Raw genomic sequence first — 18,647 nt, forward strand, 5'->3', positions numbered from 1 at the left:
AAGTAATGAGCTGGAGGGAACCCACGGAAGGAGCACCGGGGAGCGTCCTGTGGAGGCACCGCCTGGCGGGGGACAGGGCCGGAAGAGGTGGAGGGAGGGCAGGTGCCCGCCTCGAAACCCCAAAGTCCCTGGCCTTGCCCAGGGCACAGAAGGCCACACCTGAGAAAGGCACCAGGCCTGGTCAGGGCTGGCAGGAAGCAGAGGGGAAGCGGACTCCGCCCAGGGTCACTCGGCAGAGCTGGAACCCCACCCAGCCTCCCGACTCTGGCCTTCCAGAAAGTCCCTCTTGGCACCCCCGCGTGGGCCCCCAACACCCTGGTGGTCAGCAGCGCCCGGGCGCCGAGGTTAACTGTCCCCCGAGAGAAGGCCGTCTTCTCACCTTTGCCAGAGTGTCCACCACGCTCACCAGCGGCTGCTTCGCGGGGTACTTCGCCATGTCCCACTCAAAGTGGGTCACAAAGGATGGTAAGTCAACTGGAAGGAACACATTTCAGCAAGTGAGTGGGGTTCTCCCCGCCTCAGGAGACCAACAAGGTTGCCAAACCCCGAGCCAAGCAGCCCCACTGAACCCAAGGAAGCAATCAGAGAAACAGGGGGACAGAGTTGGGGCTCCGGGAAAGCACATGCTGCCCCCCACCCCCGGCGGAGCACTCGGCCAGGACCGCCAGCAGCACCCAAAGCCCCTCGGAAGAACCCACCAGTGGCCACACCTGTGCCCCGAATGTGCTCAGACGGCTGCCCCCAAGGTCTGCCTTGGGGAGATCCTACTTCCCCATGAGGCAGAAGCAGGACTGGGAGAGATTCCGAGAGCCAGGCTCTTTCCCCACCTTTTCTGGTTGTGTTGACCGCACTCCCCTGTTGGGTTATTGTTCTGTTCTAAGGGATCTCAGAGACATACCCGATGGCCTCAAGCCAACCCCAAAGACCACAGAGCCAGGTACGGGTGCCACCTGCTCGCAAGAGGAGCTGAGCTGTCTTTCTACCGTCCTCACCCAAGCAGTGGGCGGGGGCGATTTCAAAAAGGCATTTTAGGGGCGCCGGGGTGGCTCAGGCCGTTGAGTGGGCGCCTCTTGATTTCTGCGTGGGTCGTGATCTCGGGGGCCTCGGATCGGGCTCCCCACTGGGCTCTATGCTCTACAAAGAGTCTTTCTCTCCCTCTCCTCGGCTCCTCCCCCTACTCTCTCTCAAAGAAATAAATCTTAAAAGAAGAAGAAGACGACGACGACGACAACGACGAGGACAGTGGCGGCATTTTAAATCTTGGCAAAATACTAGACTCTGCGACTGTGGTTTTTGGCACGTGGCGAGGAGATGCATTTTTCAGTCCTTTATATGGAAGTCTATAATGAGTAGACCAAACCAGAGTTTTCTCAACAGAATTTCCCTTTTCTCCTTGCTTTCTCCAAATACAAACCAAAACCCGCTCCCCTTGAGTTGTTTCTGGTTCCCTGTTGGCTGCCTGCCGAGGAAGAAGCCCTGGAGTGAAGGCAAACGTGCCACACGACTGAACTGGGGCCGATTCAGGACCTTGGGTCTCCAGCATGTTAGTAACTGGCCCCTCCGCACCTCAGTCTCCTTACCTGAGAAATGGGTGGGAAAGCAGGCCACACACGTCGGAGTGCCCCCTCTTCCATGCCCCCTGGAGCCCGCTGCTTCTTACACCCTGCCCCTCGCTCCCTGTACTAAGTCAGGTCTGTGCACGCGATGCTGGGGTGGCCCCCGCCGTGAACCCGAGCCAGACCAGCCCTCCTCCACTGGGTTCTCACGCCACAACACGTGCACGCCTGCCCTTCCCAGCATGTCCTTGTGCACGGAAAGGGCACTGGTGGCTGCTCACTCAACAGTCAGGCACGTCCACTGAACCCCAGCTTGCCACCATGAGGGGAGCGGAGACCACAGCGCCTGGATTTCAAGGTGCTCAGTCGCCTAGGGAGACAACCCGGCAAACCTCACACCCCGGCGAGCAGCCACAGAAGCATGGCCTGGCGCGAGGGCTGGAAGAGCCGGTGCCTGACTCCCAGGGAAGGCGGGAGGGCTCCCGGCAGGGGCTGGAGGGAACAGGAGTCTGCCACATGGCTGGAGGGGGAGGGCAGTGGGTGTGAGCTGAGGACACTCAGAGGAGGTGTGCGGGGGGCCCAGGAGTCTCTGGGACAAGCCGATGGAACAGGAGGGCTGTGGCAGGGTCGTGGAAGGCCGTGTCTACACTTTCTCCTGGGGTGATAAAGACACTAGGCGCACATATGGAACCCCGCCCCCCATTATCTGCCAGTAAGTGGCCATACATCGCTCCAACTCCAACAGCAGGGCTGGGAAGGTCACCAAGCGGGTTAGGATACCAAGCCTCTGGGGGCTGTGTGGTCAGTCAAGGACATTCATGCACGGAGATTTCTTGGGTGCCAACGGGGGCTTTGCAGGAAAGAAGCTGGCAGGGGAGTGTGGGAGAGAAGGAGCAGCAGAGAGGGGCCCAAGCTCTGGAAACAGAAGGGGGAGGGCAGGCCCACACGACTGCCCACGGAGGCGGCCCAAGGCACACCTGGATTCCCAGGTGGGGTGAGAGGGTAGAGGGAGGGGACACGCACTAAGCTGGGCAGCTGCGACGGCAGCAGGAGGGGGCAGAGGGGAGAGGAGATGAGCTCAGCTCAGGGCAAGCTGGAGCCCGACAGGAGGGCAGCCGAGTCCCCAGGACGCAGATGGAGATGAAATGGGGCTCAGAGGAGGAAAGCAGCCTGCTAGAGAGGCGGGCGTGCAACAAGCGGGAAGGGCCTCACAACCGATCAGGCAGGTGACACTGACTGTTCCCCTTGGCCAGGACCCGGGAATTATTGCATTTCAACCCTACTAAGTGCTATCATCATCTCCATTTTAGAGGTGGGACCGGCACGCAGTGGTGGGGTATACGGATTGCCACGCCCCTTCCCTGTCCGCCCATGGACGGTCATGGCTACGGTGTGCATGGTGGCCCGTCTCTGCCCAAGAACCACGTGCTGACACGTCTGGCTCACCTGCCCTTAGAAGAGGTCCCTCGGGTTCCAGTGGGGCTGCAATTGACAAGAGTCGCAAGGGAAGGGAGCTGACCCGTTAGGATAAGCGTCCTTGTAAGGGGAGACACCACGGAGCTCGCTCTCCCCCTCCCCGCGTGCTCCCTCCAAGGAAAGCCCCTTTGAGGACCCAACGTAGGAACCAGCCTGCGGGCATCCAGCGTCCAGAACTGTGGGAGATCTGTGTCTCTTACGTCGGCCCCCCAGGCTGGTGTTTCGTTAAGGCACCTCGAGCCAATACAGACTTAGGTATAAATCTGGGGTTACGATGGGTTTTTGTATGGCCACCCCTGCAGGGGGAGACTGCAGACCAGGGAGGAACAGAAGGAATGTGCGGATAATGGGGGTGTGGGTGGGGGTAGAGCCAGAGGCAGATCCAGAAGGCGGAGAAGGAGCCCTCCTATGGTAACTGATCCCACTCATGGGAGCCCCCCATCTCCCCCCCACCCCCTCACCCCTGCTGCCTGGCCCCAGGCAGGAGATGCTGGCCAGAAGCCCCTCCTCCTCCTCCCCACCCTGCCACTTCCAAGCCTGCTGCCTCCCACCCCTTACTCTCCTGCTGCTGTTGTCCTTCAGCATCAGGAGAGGAGCCACCACCTAAAAGCCTGCCAACTGACTGCCCGTCCCACGGTCTTGGATGTTCCCCTGTTCCCTGCTCTTCCAATGCTGCCTGATCACCCCTCCCCCATTCTCTTGGCACTTTCAGGCTCCCAGAGGGCAGATGTCTCTTTCTGTGTCCCCAGAGCCTGTCACAGTGCCCAGGACAGAGCAAGGGTCCCATATAAGAACGTCCCTATAACTCCGGGGACTGAAATAACTCGCAGGACATGGGTCGCTTAGAAGAGAGATACGCTGTACACTGAGCTCGTCCCCAGGCATTGTCACAGATGCTAGGGTCTCTGTGGCACTTAGATCAGAGAGAATGAGCTGGCCCTTTCCTCTAGAAGGGCTCCTGTCTTTCCTGGCAGACTCTGCTCATCTCCTTGGGGAGACTCCCCAGGCTCCTCTGGCATCACGGCACGTGCGGGACTGCAGGGCTGTCCCCCTGGCCAGGAGCTCTTGGAGAGCAGCCCCTCTGCGTGTTCAGCACCCAGCACAGAAGCTTCCTGAGGCCTCTGCTGAGTGACCCTCCCACCCCAGCTCCTGACCCCGACGCTCACCCTCAGCACACATCCAAGGGCAGCATGGCCCTGCCCGCGCCCATCACCTTTGGTGACAACATGGCCTGAGGACAGTTCTCCATCTTAGAAAGCAGCAAGCCATTCCCTTGGGCCTGCCTGTCCTTCCAGCCCTGCCGCCTTCTCTCTGCCTGCCCCGGAAAGGACAGGCCTCCCCTCCCCTCCCCCGGCTGAAGTCAGAGGAGCCTTGGACACCTGGCCCGGGAGGTCAGACCATGACCCAGGCAGGCTCACTCAGAATCAAAACATGCAATGAACAGGCAGCTGCCCTGGAGTAACAGGAACCTTGTCTGAGAACCACAACAAGGCCTTCCTGGCCTTATATGGGAGCAGGACAAGGGACCTGCAAACACACATGGGCCACGGCCCATCTCCCGCTCCACTGAACGGATCTCCAGGTGTTTATGACTTCTGTACACGATCTAGGGCCCACTCCAAACAGCGGTATGTCTGCCGGGTTTCTGCTACAATCCAAAGCATCCACAGCCTTCCTTCTAGACTCAAAGCTCAGCTGGGGGCAAAGAACAAGCCAAAACAAGAGATGCCTCAGCAAGGCAAGGAGCCTAAAAAGAATGAAGTCCATGGACAGGGGAGAAATGAAGTCCACAGACAGGGGAGAAAACCAGGACCAAGAGAGGTGACCCGCCAAGGTCCCGGATCAGGTCTGACCTCTCTAAGGCAGTTGCCACCACTGGCTGTCCCCATGACATGGCCCTGGGGGAGATGGATTAAATCCCGCCTACTGAGGCCAACCCGGAGCCCTCCAGTTCATTCTGCCCATTGCTAGCTCACTAGTTCCATGGATGCTCTGCAGAAGAAAAAGAAAAAGATTTCCCAAGCCCAATCCTACCAGGGAAGCCCCAGCCAAAGTCAGTCTGACCAGATCTCTGGACTGCAGTACTTTTCAGAGCCTTTATTATGCTAACATGCATTGTGAATGTCAGGAGTCAGTGGCCACAGCCCTTGACCTCTGTGTGCACAAAGCTGGTTACAGAACAAGCCTTTGAAGCTCTAGTCTCGCCAAAGTCATGGGGACCCGATTCACAGGGGACCTGGATGTCATGAAGCATATTACATAGATAAATACAGCTGAATCTCCTCCTCCCAAGAGGAAGCCAGGCTTCAGAACAGCAGCCATCTGCTCTATGGATAGAGACCATGGGATGATAAGATAAGTCTAGCTTTAAGTAATGGGAATTTTGAGTAAAAGCAAGCAATCCTGTTCGCTATTTTAACATGAGCTCGAATCCTCGAGCCTTAAGGACCAGGTTTTTAATATGGCAAAGTAGCTCTCTACCTTAAGCCAACCCTTCCGTCTAGGGCCCTTACTAATTACCTGCTGGAAAGGAAGATCAGTTGATCAATTTAACAAAATAATTTTTTTACTAGCACAGCAAGAAATGTCAGTGCCACTAACAGACTGCTTTTGGAAAGGAATTTTGGTTAAGTTCCAATCTGTAAAGACCCATGTTCCTCCTGAAAGGATTTGCTGGGCTTAACTGTTTGTCCTAGAAGGATCGGCTGGCCTAAATTCCACCAGTTTGAGCAGGTTGGAGAAAACCAAAGCAAATGGTTCCTCTGAGCCAGCAACAGCCTGTTGAGGCCCAGGGATGCCCCCTCCTCCCCGAGGCTCCTGCGAGAAGAGCCCTTGTGTGAGTGGACCCCAGCAGAGCCACGCGATGCTAAGCCTGATACGCAAGCTACCAGGGTCCACAAGAGCCAGACTCCCAGTGCAGGCAGGAGAGTGGGCACTGAGGACAAACATCAAAGAGCAAGGAGCAGACCACAGCCAAAAGGTACAGAAAGTCCACCTTGAACTCCAGAACCAGAGGATCACCCCACTTCCGGAGGCATGCAGTGCTGGGAGCGGGGAGGTGGGGCGGGAAGCAGGGCAGACATGGGAAAGAGGGGAAAGGAATACAACAGGTGATAGGTCATATGGCTACAGTGACCCAGGTCCCAGGCTGTTCCTCGAGAAATCCACCAGGACCCAATCACCACACCCCAATGACCAGACTGAGAGTCCCCCTTCCCAGGGACACGCAGGCATCACGCCAAGCACACTCACGGCAAACAACATACAACCTACTCTTTAAATATTTCATTTTTTCCTTCAAACCTGCAATATAATAAGGAAGAGTTATTCCATTGCACGAACCCACAAAGCCAAGTTCAGATCTGGGAGCATGAGCAATACCCTTTTTCCATTTAAACAAGCTAATAAAAAAAAACCTTCTGTGGTTCCCAAGAGGGAAAAACTATGAACTGACACGTAACGAGCGACAGAAATGTCAGATACAGAATTTACATTCTCATTTTTGGTCTTGTGTACATGCGGACGGTCACACGTTCTGCGATTTTTGCGGGGTTCAAACACCTGATGTGAAGTTTCCCAAGTCTCCAAGTTTGCACCTTGCACATTTCCAGCACACTCAGATTCTATGTCTGCAGTTAAGGGGCCTGAATGTCTCTGGAATCTGGGGTCTCCCCTACCGCCCAGGAGAGACAAATTCTAAATGCGAACACACAACACAGAGAGCATTTTTGGTCTCTCTGGATTGACTGGGCACAACTTGAGACGTAAGTCTGAAGCTTTTCTCAGCCCCTGAAGGCATTTTCCATCTTCTTCTGGGAGAGAGAAAGGAATGAATGGGGCTGGGTGGGGTGGGGATGGGGGAGGGGAACAGGTGGAATTTTCCAAGCAGGACAGAGCAGAAGCTCATGGGGAAGGCGGGCAGATCCAACAACCCCGAGACCCCACTGACCCCATTCTCCCTGCAGGTTTCTATAGGGTAAAAACGTCAGCTCTAGAAATGCCACAGCAGGACCCTCCACAGGCCAAGGGGCAGGTCTTCAAACTAGAGGTCCTACTGAGCTCAAAATGGGGGGTATAGCTCTGCCCAATGTGCCCATCCAGACGCTCTATGGGGCCTGTGCCTGCAGCCTTGACCGGGCGAGCAATGGGCTAGAACCGGCTGAGAGAGGCCTGGGTAAGAACACGCCAGTGACCTACCTCCATTGGCTAGGAGGTTCTCCGGAACCTTCCCCTTGGCATCTTCCATGACTTCTACCACACTCTGGGCCATCTTCTTTATGAGGCTTTGGGAAAAGAACACAAGGCAGTCAGACTGGGAATGTGCCCTCCAAATCATCTGTGACATTTCATCCGGGGTGGGGGTGGGGAGAGATGGGCACTGCCCTTTGGGGACTCTGGCAATGTGGAGGCACAGACTTCAAATGTGCAGACCCTTCAAACCAGTATTTCCACTTCTGGGAAACTGTCTTAAGGAAATAGGGTGGACACGAAAACCTCTCTGAATCAAAAGATGTTCTTCGTAGCACTCTTGCTGAGAGCAACACACTGGAATCCATGGAAAGGTTCAACAATAGGGGATTGTTGGAAGCAAATGGGATATCCGACTGAGGAACTGCTGCACACGCCCCTGGAAGGAAGGTCTCCAAAGAATTCCTGATACTGTGGAACAAGGCATGTATTATCGTGTTCCATGGAAAAAACCCAAGATACAGATTTACAGAGAGAGCACGGCTATAACTATAGGGAAAGGTTCTTCCCACTCTTTGTTTTTTCGATTATAATCCATAATGATGGGGCGCCTGGGTGGCTCAGTGGGCTAAGCCTCTGCCTTCAGCTCAGGTCATGATCTCAGGGTCCTGGGATCGAGCCCCACATCGGGCTCTCTGCTCAGCAGGGAGCCTGCTTCCCCCTCTCTCTCTGCCTGCCTCTCTGACTACTTGTGATCTCTCTCTGTCAAATAAGTAAATAAAATATTTTTTTAAATCCATAATGATGATTCAGTATTGAATTAATATGGAATATAATAATTCAGTATTGTTTTTATTATCAGAAAATCAAACATTTAAGTCTCCAGAAAGGATCCTGAGGGCTTCAGAAAGTATGAGAAAGAACAGTGAGCTGACGAGCATACAGAGCCGTCAAATCACGATGTTGTACACCTGAGACTGATGTGACATTGGAAGATCCAAAAAAGAATAAAACAAATAAACCAGAAGATCCTCCCCCCCAAAAAATGAAGTATGAGAAAAGAACGGGAAGGGTAGGATTTCAAGGTAGAAGGACTCAAATTCACACAGCTCCGCCAATTACCAAATGTATCATTTTTGTTTATTTTGCTTTTAATTTTTAAGTGGGCTCCACACCCAACCCAGGGCTTGAACTCACCACCCTAAGATCAAGAGTGGCAAGTTCTACCAACAGAGCCAACCAGGCACCATTGCAGCATTTTCTTTTCTTTTTCTTTTTTAAGATTTTATTTATTTATTTATTTGTCAGAAAGAGAGAGAGAGGAAAAGAGCACAGCGCGGGCAGGGGCAGGGGCAGGGGCAGAGGGAGGAGGAGAAGCAGGGAGTCTCATGCATGACTTGATCCCAGGACCCTGGAGTCCTAACCTGAGCCAAAGGCAGATGCTTGACCAAATGAGGCACCCAGGTGTCCCGCCCTTTTCCTTTTTTTTTTAAAGTAATCTCACACCCAAGGTGGGGCTCATACTGATAATCCCGAGATCAAGAGCCAGACTCTTCCCACTGAGCCAGCTAGGCGCCCCCAAATGTATGATTTCCGTCAAATCCATTAAACCTCTTTGTGCCTCAGTTCTTTTATCTGTAAGGCACAGATTATGTCCGTTCTGCAGGATTATTATAAATATTAATAGAACTGATCAGGGTACCTGGGTGGCTCGGTCAGTTAAGCATCTGTCTTCAGCTCAGGTCATGATCCCAGGGTCCTGGGATCAAGCCCTGTATCAGGCTCCCTGCTCAGCGGGAAGCCGGCCTCTCCCTCTCCCGCTCCCCCTGCTAATGTTCCCTCTCTCACTGTGTCTCTCTCTGTCAAATAAATAAATAAAATCATTTAAAAAATATATATGTAACTGATCAGACTCCAAGGGCCTAGCAGCAGACTGTCCGCTCCTGGAGGGTGAGCACTGAGAAGTCCGGCTGGAAAACACGTCAAACCAGGACCAAAGTCGGAAAGCTCTCAAGATCCAAATCTTTGCCTTAGGCCCTCTCTCGACCTAACCCCGGCCCCCAGGAAGGAGGCAGTGTTTGCAGGAAGCCTGAATCAGGTCACCGAATTCCAGATGGGAACATGGTCTTCTGCTGTTGTAGGGACCAGCCATACTGGCCACTCAGAGCATGAGGCCAGAGGGCTGGGGACCAACACAGGAAACTGAGGCAGAAGGGTACTGAAAGGTCCCAGATTAAAGAAAGAGAGGGAGAATAGGACAGAGGAAGGCAGAGAATGATGAGCAGAGGAAGAAAGGAGGAGGGAGGGAGAGAGGGAAGAATCAGTTTTCCCATCAGAGTAAAATGCATTCATGATCAAAATTTTAAAAATACCCAAAAATGAAAACCATACTCCTCTGCCCAAAAGAACACACACTTTGCATTCTGGAATATTTGCAAAGCCTTAACACGTCCATAGCTTATGTGAGTTTTCTTTTGGTAACACCTACCACTTTAGCGGAGTCTACCAGGTACAACATCTGTAAACATTACCCCACGGAATCCTCACAGACAACTTAAAAACAAGTATTCGCCCATTTGACGGATGAGGCCCAGTGAGGGAACTGGACCCCATCCACCCGGTCCGTCTGAGGATTCCAAGGCCACGCTGCTGTCTACAGTCGCTAAGACCCAGCCTGGACTTAAATCTCGACAAATGTCCTGTCATCTCTTGGAACAGTAGCTCTGCATCACACTAATTATAATGAGTTATAATTATCCTAATTAGTGACCCAACTGATCTCATTCTGTTTCCTCCACTCTCAAACGGAGACGGTCCTGCTCGTCTCCTGGGGTTCTCGGTGGAGTCTGATGCCATGCGCCTGCGGTTCCAGGCACGGAGTTCTAGGCACGCCTCTGATGTGCTCCAGGCATCCCGGTGGATCGCATCCAGTGCTCGCCTCGCTCATGGGGAGACTTAATGGGAGACCAGGGAGGGTGGGGGACCCTGACTCTGGTTCCTTCTCAGTTCCCAGAAGCTTTCTCCGCTCTTCCCCTCCAACCTGCAGGTGTGACGACGCTTCTGCATCTGCCTGGGTTTGCACACCATCCCTACTGTGGGTCACCTACCGCTCACACACAACTGTCTGTCCCTTTATAAACAGATTCTCCTCGTCTGAATAGGTCTTCTGTTAGTTGTTAAGACCCTGACTCACTAACTTTATTTATTCATTTGTTTGCTCATTCAGTCACCAAAATTCTCTATGTTAAGCAACTGGGTACCCAGCACGGTTCACAGTGTTGTGAACTAAACAAAGTCCCGGCTCTCGGGAAACTTCTATTCCGACACCGTCGGCAACTCCTCTTTATCCCTGGTCCAGTGGTGCACCTCCATATCCTCTGTGGTGCTTGCTCTGAGAAAATTACCTGTTTACCTGGAGGTAGCAGTGACTCTCACCCCCACCCCAGTGCCTGATGCACAGCTCAGGAAATGTTTGTTGAGTGAATACACGAATCCCGGCACTCCCCAGCACCTAAATGCCACCCATGCTTGCTTCCTTGTCCACTGCCAAGCAGAACGTACTCATCGTCTTGTGAACGACTCTCTGCTGCTCCCGATTCCAGCCCATATGGAGCTTTTAGCCCCAATAAGATGGCCGCGCATCCGGCCTCAGGCGTGTCCACCACCGTGGAACAGCGCAGAGTAACATAACACGGTCTGATGAAGTTTAACCACTGGAAAGCTCACTTACTTCACATAACAAAAGGGGCCCGACGTAGCTGTGATGACCAACGACAGTCATAGGCCAACTGTGGTCTTACCAAGTCAGGATATTCTCCTCACCGGAAGGAACCTCAGGGACCACGTGACTCCACAGTTCACTGGGAACACACTTCCGTGAACGGAGCTTCCTGGTTCCTGGGCTCTGTTGCCCTACTCATGGACATGTGGGTTGTTTCCCCCATGATGGGATGTTGCAACGGTGCATGTGTTTGGCCCACTTACGCAGGCAGGGTCAGCTGTTAAAGGATAACCAGTGGAATAAAGGGAACAAACGCTGATGACTTTTAACAAACAGGCCAAGCAACTCTCCAAACACACAGAGCCGGCGTACAGCCCCACCGGCACTGGGCAAGAGGGCCTGCTTCCCGAAAACGTCGCCAGCATCAGGTGCCACGAATGTTTCATCTCTGCCGATCTGAGAGCTGAAAAACGCCACCGCACCGCTGCTCTGATTTGCATCTCTTTGATCCTCACAAAGGCTGGACATCTTTCACAGGCTCATTGACTCCATAAATGGTCTGTTTTCTTCCTCTGCAAATAGCATGCTCATGCCCTTCCCTGCTGGTTTTTCTGCTGGTATTGTTCCTTTTTTTAAAAAAAATTATTGACTTGTAAGGGCTTTTAAGGATCTCAGGAACACAACTCTTGAGATGGTGCTTTGAGCTGGCTCATATCCCCATTTGAAAGGTGAAAACATGAAGAGTTACGTTGCTGAAAGTCACCCTGTGCAGGGGGACAAGTGTCAAAGCAGAGACTGATCCAAATCTACATGACTCCAAAGTCCACACTCCTCAGTGCTGGTTTAAATGACACGCGGCCCCTTCCTCTGAAGTACTCAGTGAAGATGTATACTGATCCATAAGGGAGAATGTACAGATCGTATTTTGAGTTAAAAAAGCAAACCGCAAACACCATGTATTTTGATCGAGGCCTTGGGTCCATCGGTGCCTGTCTCGCTGATGTAAGGAGAGGAACCCTGGAACCTGCTGAAGGCTTGCAAATGCCAGCGGAAGGCTCGAACCATTCACTGGGGTTAATCTGGGCCAATTTCAGTTCTCAGCATGGTAGCAGCGACCCCTTTCACAACCCTCAGACGCATGATGGCAGCTGTGTGCTCCTGGACACGATCTGCAGGAGCCGAGGTGGGTCTAAAGGATGCTGCCCTCGAGACACGGGGAATCTGTGTTCCAACGGCTGCTTCTGAACACGGGGGTACAGAGCCGGGTGGTCAGTGTTGTTATGCCTCCCCCCACCCCCTTAGCTATGCTGACCTCCAAGGCATTTAAAGAGCCTGTGTCTTTCTCCCCCCTTCATTTTTCTTTTTCCACTTCGGGAGCCAGACATGAAGATTAATATTCCAAAACAACTGCACATACGGGGACACGTCAGAAAGTGAGCGTTCATCTGTTGATGGACATCTAGGTTCTTTCCATAGTTTGTCCATCAACAGATGAATGGATCAAGAAGATGTGGTATATATACACAATGGAATACTATGCAGCCATCAAAAGAAACGAAATCTTGCCATTTGCGACAACATGGATGGAACTAGAGCGTATCATGCTTAGCGAAATAAGTCAAGCGGAGAAAGACAACTATCATATGATCTCCCTGATATGAGGGAGTGGTGATGCAACATGGGGGCTTAAGTGGGTAGGAGAAGAATCCATGAAACAAGATGGGATAGGGAGGGAGAGAAACCATAAGTGACTCTTAATCTCACGAAACAAACTGTGGGTTGCTGGGGGGAGGGGGGTTGGGAGAAGGGGGGTAGGGTTATGGACATTGGGGAGGGTATGTGCTTTTGGGTAAATTGGAAGGGGAGATGAACCATGAGAGACTATGGACTCTGAAAAACAATCTGAGGGGTTTGAAGTGGCGGGGGGGTGGGAGGTTGGGGTACCAGGTGGTGGGTATTATAGAGGGCACAGCTTGCATGGAGCACTGGGTGTGGTGAAAAAATAATGAATACTGTTTTTCTGAAAATAAATAAATTGGGAAAAAAAAAAAAAAAAGAAAGTGAGCGTTCAGATCCAGGGAAGGGCTAGGAAAAGACCTGAGGAGACTGTAACTTTATACCTCAGGCTGATCCTTGGCACAGAGACTGCCTACAACAATTCAAAATAATAATAATAAGCAACACTAATAACCAAAACCCAGCAAACCCAGAGAAGGAGGAGGATAGGATTTCCAGAATTAACACATTATTAGATTCAAAGTCCAATGTTCAACAAAAAACTCACAAGGCATACAAGAAAACAAGAGAGTATGGCCCATTCAGAGGAAAGAAATAAAGGAATATAAACTGTCCCTGAAAAAGAGATAATGGCAGAACTCCCAAAGACTTTAAAATGATTGTTTTTTTTTAATGTATTTATTTGACAGAGAGAGAGATCACAAGTAGGCAGAGAGGCAGGCAGAGAGAGAGAGAAGGAAGCAGGCTCCCCTCTGAGCAGAGAGCCCGATGTAGGGCTCGATCCCAGGATCCCGAGATCATGACCCGAGCCGAAGGCAGAGGCTTAAACCACTGAGCCACCCAGGCGCCCCTAAAATGACTGTTTTAAAGGTGCTCAAAGAACTAAGAAAATGAAGAGAAAGTTGTGAAAATAAACTATGAACAAAATGAAAATATCTATAAAGAGAAAGCCTTGAAAAAATATCCCTCCCCTCAAAATTCTGAGAAGTATAATAACTGAAATGAAAAATTCACTAAAGGGTTTCCAATGCAGATTTGAGCAGAAAGACCCAGCAAACTTGAAATCAGGCCTTGGAAACGATCAAGTCTGAGGAACAGAAAGAGAAAAAACTGAAAAAAAGTGAACAGAGCCTAAAGGACCCATGGGACACAGAAAATGCACCAATATATGCATTGTGGGAGTCCCAAAAGAAAAGAAAGGGACAGGAGAATATTTGTGAAAAGATAAAAACAAACCAAAAGCCAAAAAGGACTCATATTTCCTGATTTCAAAACTTAATATAAAACTAGAATAATGAAAATAGCATGGTACTGGCATAAAGATAGACATATGGACCAATGGAACAGAATAGAGATCCCAAAAATAAATACTCATATACATCAAGTGATTTTTGACAAAGGTGCCAACGCGGTTCAGTGGGGGAAAGGACGGCTCCTTCAACCCATGGTGCTGGAAAAGCTGGATATCCACACATGAAAGAATGAAGCTGGCCCCCCACCTCACGCCATATATAAAAATGAACTCACAATGGATCAAAGACCTAAATGAAAGACCTAAAAGTATAAAACTATAGAATAAAACATAGGGTCAAAACTTCCGCCCCTGGATTAGGCAATGATTTCTTGGATATGACACCAAGAACACGGGCAAGGAAGAAAAGAAACTGGACCTGACGGAAGTTTTAAAATTCTGTGCATCAAAAATATCAGCAGAATATACAAAGGTGCACAGAATGGGAGCGAATGTTTGTTACATACCTGATAAGGGATTAACATCCAGTGTATACAGAGAACTCCTAAAATTCAATGACACAAAACCAAACAACTCCACTCAAAAGTGGGCATAGGGCTCAAACAGACATTTCTCCAAAGAAAATAAACAAAAGACCAACAACCACCTGAAGAAATGCTCAAAAATCACTTTTTAGCACTAATGGGGGGGAGAGGGAGACTGGTAAAAATGCTTGGAAGGGAAACAACAAATGGCTCATAAACACTTAGGATAAAAGCTCAAACTCACTCGCTATGAAATATTTCACTTATCAGATTGGCATCTTACAAAGCTTTATGACTTCAGCACTGGCAAGCACCCTGGAAAATTGAAACACCAGTGCCCTGTTGATGCCGTGTCTACTGGTATAGCCTCGTTACTAGAGAGTATTTTCAGAACAACTATCCAAAGTTTTTAACATGTAAGGTATTTCCACCCACAATTTCACTTTCAGGAACTGGTTCTTCTGATAATCCTTGCTCCCGTGCACAAAACTCCTACGCAAAGATGTGTCTCTTACGGATGGCCACGAGAGGCCGTACCTCTTGGAGTAAAGGGGGAAAAGAAAATTGTAAGTAGTATCTGCAGTTATGGTCACATTTTTGTAAAAACAGAAGACATAAAAATACATGCATTATGCATGGAAAAGTCTAGAAAGATTGGCACCATGGTGCTGAAATGGATTTCTTTGGGCAGTAGATTTGCAGAGGGAGAATCTGGATTTTAAAATTAACAGCATGTATTCATAAAAAAAAAAGAAGAAGAATGGCATTACACATAAAAGAGAGCTATAAGTAAATAAAGTCAAGAGCATGCTACCTGGGCTCAGCTGCTTAGGCTTTCTTTCAAATTAACTTTGCCCGTCAAACGGGGAGTCAGGGGGAGAAAAGGAGAAAGATGGAGGCCCCACCTAGGTGTGAGGCAGGGCAGGTAGGGAACTGATCGGAGGGCAGGGCAGGCCTTCAGGAGCTGGGCAGGCTGAATCCAGATGCTAGGAACCTGCGGGAAAGGGGTCAGGGAAGAAGGGCTGCCTCTGGCCAGGTGTGCAATGACAATGCTGTTCGTTCTTCCTGAGAGCCCCACGGGGTACCTCTCAGCACTGCTGGTTTTCGGACCCTGCGCTCCACGGGGGCCATTCCCTGGGGCCCTTGGGACATAGGATGGCTCAAGAGTTGAGAGCCTAGTGGGACAGGGACGCCTGAGATCTCTGTGTCCCTCTTGTCCTCCCGCAATCCCACACTCAGCAGGCCACCTGTCGTGCAGGGCCCCGGGGCTCTTCTAGGCCCAGCCCGGATGGACGACGGGTACACGGCAGAGGGCTCACCTCCATGGGCCCATCTCATGGCAGCGCCCCTGTCCCAGGGCCCCAAGCACAGACAGTTCTTCCTGAAGGGCGGCCCCACTGCAACCACGCACAGTGAAGCTTCATGTCTCCTCCCTCCAGAGCACCCCTGTGGACCCAGCTTTCCTCAGGGTACCCCACCTGCCCGACCCCTTGCTTTGGGCGAAGAAGGACTGAGTCTCACACACCCAGTTCTCCATGAAGGGAGCGTGGCTGTCAGGTTCCCAGGCCCCAAGGGCATCCCCAGGAAGGGAAACACGGGGCTCCCGCCTTCCCCTGGTTTTTTGGATGATTCAGACCAAAGCAGACGAATGTTGGTCTGGTTTCCAGAGATGACTCCAAGCTGGGGAGGAGAGGACCCACAGGAGGCGGGGGGTGGGGGGCAGAGGGCTTCTGTAGCGTCTGGAAGCAAGAGTAGCAACAGCTTTTATCTAGTGCGTTGTCACCAGACCTTGGGCACCTTGTGTACATACGTGTCTATAAATGAATGATAAACAAGGCGAGGCCACAGTGAGCTCAGGAAACTGAGGTTCAGAGAGACCAAGACCCTTGCCTGAGATCCCTTTGCTGGTGACCTTGACATTAATTAGTACCATCCCCATGCCTCGCCCCGGTGCAAGCTTCTGTCCACCGCGCCAACCGTTCTCAGCACTCCAGTGACCAGTGTGTCTCTCTCTGCCTAACCAAACCCCAAGCATACCCCACAGATGGAGGGGCTCTGACCGCCCTGTCTTCCTCTGCGGCCACACAGGAGCCCAGAGGAGCGAGGCCCAGCAGCCTCCACCTGACTCACCGAGCCCCTGGGCACCTCACCCAGCTCCATGGTCCCTGCTTCCTCTTCAGCCAAAGGAAAAAGGAATCAACATGCCTTGCAGCAACCGGCAGGAACATGGGACTGGACTGTGACTCTGTGACTTTCTTTTAATAAAAATAAAGGTCCCGGGGTGCCTGGGTGGCTCAGTGGGTTAAAGCCTCTGCCTTCGGCTCAGGTCATGGTCCCGGGGTCCTGGGATGGAGCCCCATGTAGGGCTCTCTGCTCCGCAGGGAGCCTGCTTCCTCCTCTTTCTCTGCCTGCCTCTCTGCCTAGTTGGGATTTCTCTCTGTCAAATAAATAAAAATATTTAAAAATAAATAAATAAATAAAGATCCCGTGAGGCCTCTGAGAAGGTTGCCTTCTCTGGAAGGCTCTGGAGGGTTCTGGAACAGCCTGGGATGACTGGGGAACTCTGGCCTCAGAGATGTCATGCTTGGAATTCTGGCCTTGACTTAGAAGCTTTGGAAGTGGCAGGAATGGACTGATACTTCCGTCTTCAGGGGAAAGCCCCTGCATACTGTGTGCAAAGCCATTTAGTAAAATCGTCTGTCACTCAAAACAGAATTCACTTTGGCCAAGTTGGCCTCCTGTAGCTCGACCTACCCATACCTCGGAGGGTCATCCTTGGTCCTCATCAAAAGCCCATCTATCCTCAGGGAAAATTTGCCCCTGGAAAGGCTAGGGACAAGGAAGGCCCCTGGTTCTTAAGTGTTACTGACATGCGCTGGGGTCCTGCAGGCTTTTCTGGGTAACGGGGCAGTCCTCTGAGCATCTGATTTAGAAGGGAGACTGGAATTTAAGTTCTAGAGCGTTTTCCAGAAAAGTCAATCCACCAAGCAGCCTGGGCACCGGGCCCCACAGCAGGGGCCCCACTGGCACCGAGCAGGGCCCAGGGCATCCAAGTGAAGAGCGCCCCCCAGAGTTGTCAACCTGCAGCCCGCCCCCACCCCCAAACCAGAGGATGGACAGGCAAAGGCCAGAGCAGGCAGACCACAGAAACAGAACGACAAATGGCTGGTGAGCCCCTGAAAACATGCTTCCTCTTGCTGCTGAACCAGGAAATCCACATTAAAACAGCACACGTCATTTGCATTCAGCCAGGTAAGCCCGCAGGAGTTTCTAAGGGCACCACACTGACAAGGGGATGATGAAACAGCGCGGCCTCCCAACCTCGTTGGAAAACAACTTAGCGATATGTACAAACAGTTGAAATGTGCCCGCATCCTCCGAACCGGCCGTTCCACTTTGGGAAATGCCGCTGTAGGACATGGCCAACTTAAACCAGCTAAAGATTTCAGTGAAGGTATTTCTATAAGAGAATGGAGTGAGAGTTTCATTACTATGAGAAATCAAATGAAAGAAGCCCTCTCGCGTGGAAAGTCCTTGACATTAGAGTCATGCCTGGGAAGGGTGACTAGAATATAAGCCACTTACCCAGGATCACGGGTGGGAAGGGCCTTTAGAGACCCAGGAAAGGGGGGGAAGGACAGGAGGTCACACAGCCCTTAGGCAGCAGACCAGGGCCAAAACAAGACCTCAACTTTAGAGTAATAAATTGAATTTTAAAACTTTTTTTTTAAAACCTCTCATTTAAATCCCTTGTCTGTTTGTACTAAGAGATCTTTTTTTTAAATAAGAAGAAAGCTAGGAGCACCTGGGTGGCTCAGTGGGTTAGGCATCTGCCTTTAGTTCAGGTCATGATCCCAGAGTCCTGGGATCGAGCCCCATGTCAGACTCCCCACAGAATGGAGAGTGTGTTTCTCCCTCTGCCTTTCCCCCTCCTGGCTTGAGCCCTCTCTCTCATTCACTCTCTCTCTCAAATGGAGGAGGAGGAGGAGAAGGAGGAGAAGGAGGAAGAGGAGGACGAGGAGGGGGAGAAGGGGGAAGGGGAGGGGGAGAGGGGGAGGAGGAGGGGGAGAAGAAGAAGAACAAGAAGAAGAAAGCAACAGACCCTACAGGACACGTAGTCACCCACCCTCTAGGGGCCCCCGTCAATACACACATTTCAGGGCAAATCTGCAGGGAAGGGGAGTTTCCTCTCT

General features: G+C 51.5%; 1 protein-coding gene across 5 annotated transcripts in view; it reads right to left on the reverse strand.

Moving 5' to 3' along the window:
* The window catches only part of ATP6V1C2 (ATPase H+ transporting V1 subunit C2), a 52,862-nt gene that overhangs the window by 17,955 nt on the left and 16,260 nt on the right, over positions 1-18,647 (reverse strand). For 3 of the 5 annotated variants that reach the window (XM_044262074.1, XM_044262072.1, XM_044262076.1), the window contains 3 exons: positions 7,230-7,315; positions 6,306-6,335; positions 380-474 (listed from right to left, as the gene is read on the reverse strand). In XM_044262074.1, the coding sequence (XP_044118009.1) occupies positions 380-474; positions 6,306-6,335; positions 7,230-7,315 (211 nt within the window). The remainder of the gene's footprint in view (positions 1-379; positions 475-6,305; positions 6,336-7,229; positions 7,316-18,647) is intronic. The other 2 variants (XM_044262075.1, XM_044262073.1) reach the window with 1 other exon arrangement.

Source organism: Neovison vison, chromosome 8 (assembly GCF_020171115.1).
Source record: "Neovison vison isolate M4711 chromosome 8, ASM_NN_V1, whole genome shotgun sequence".
NCBI lineage: Eukaryota > Metazoa > Chordata > Mammalia > Carnivora > Mustelidae > Neogale > Neogale vison.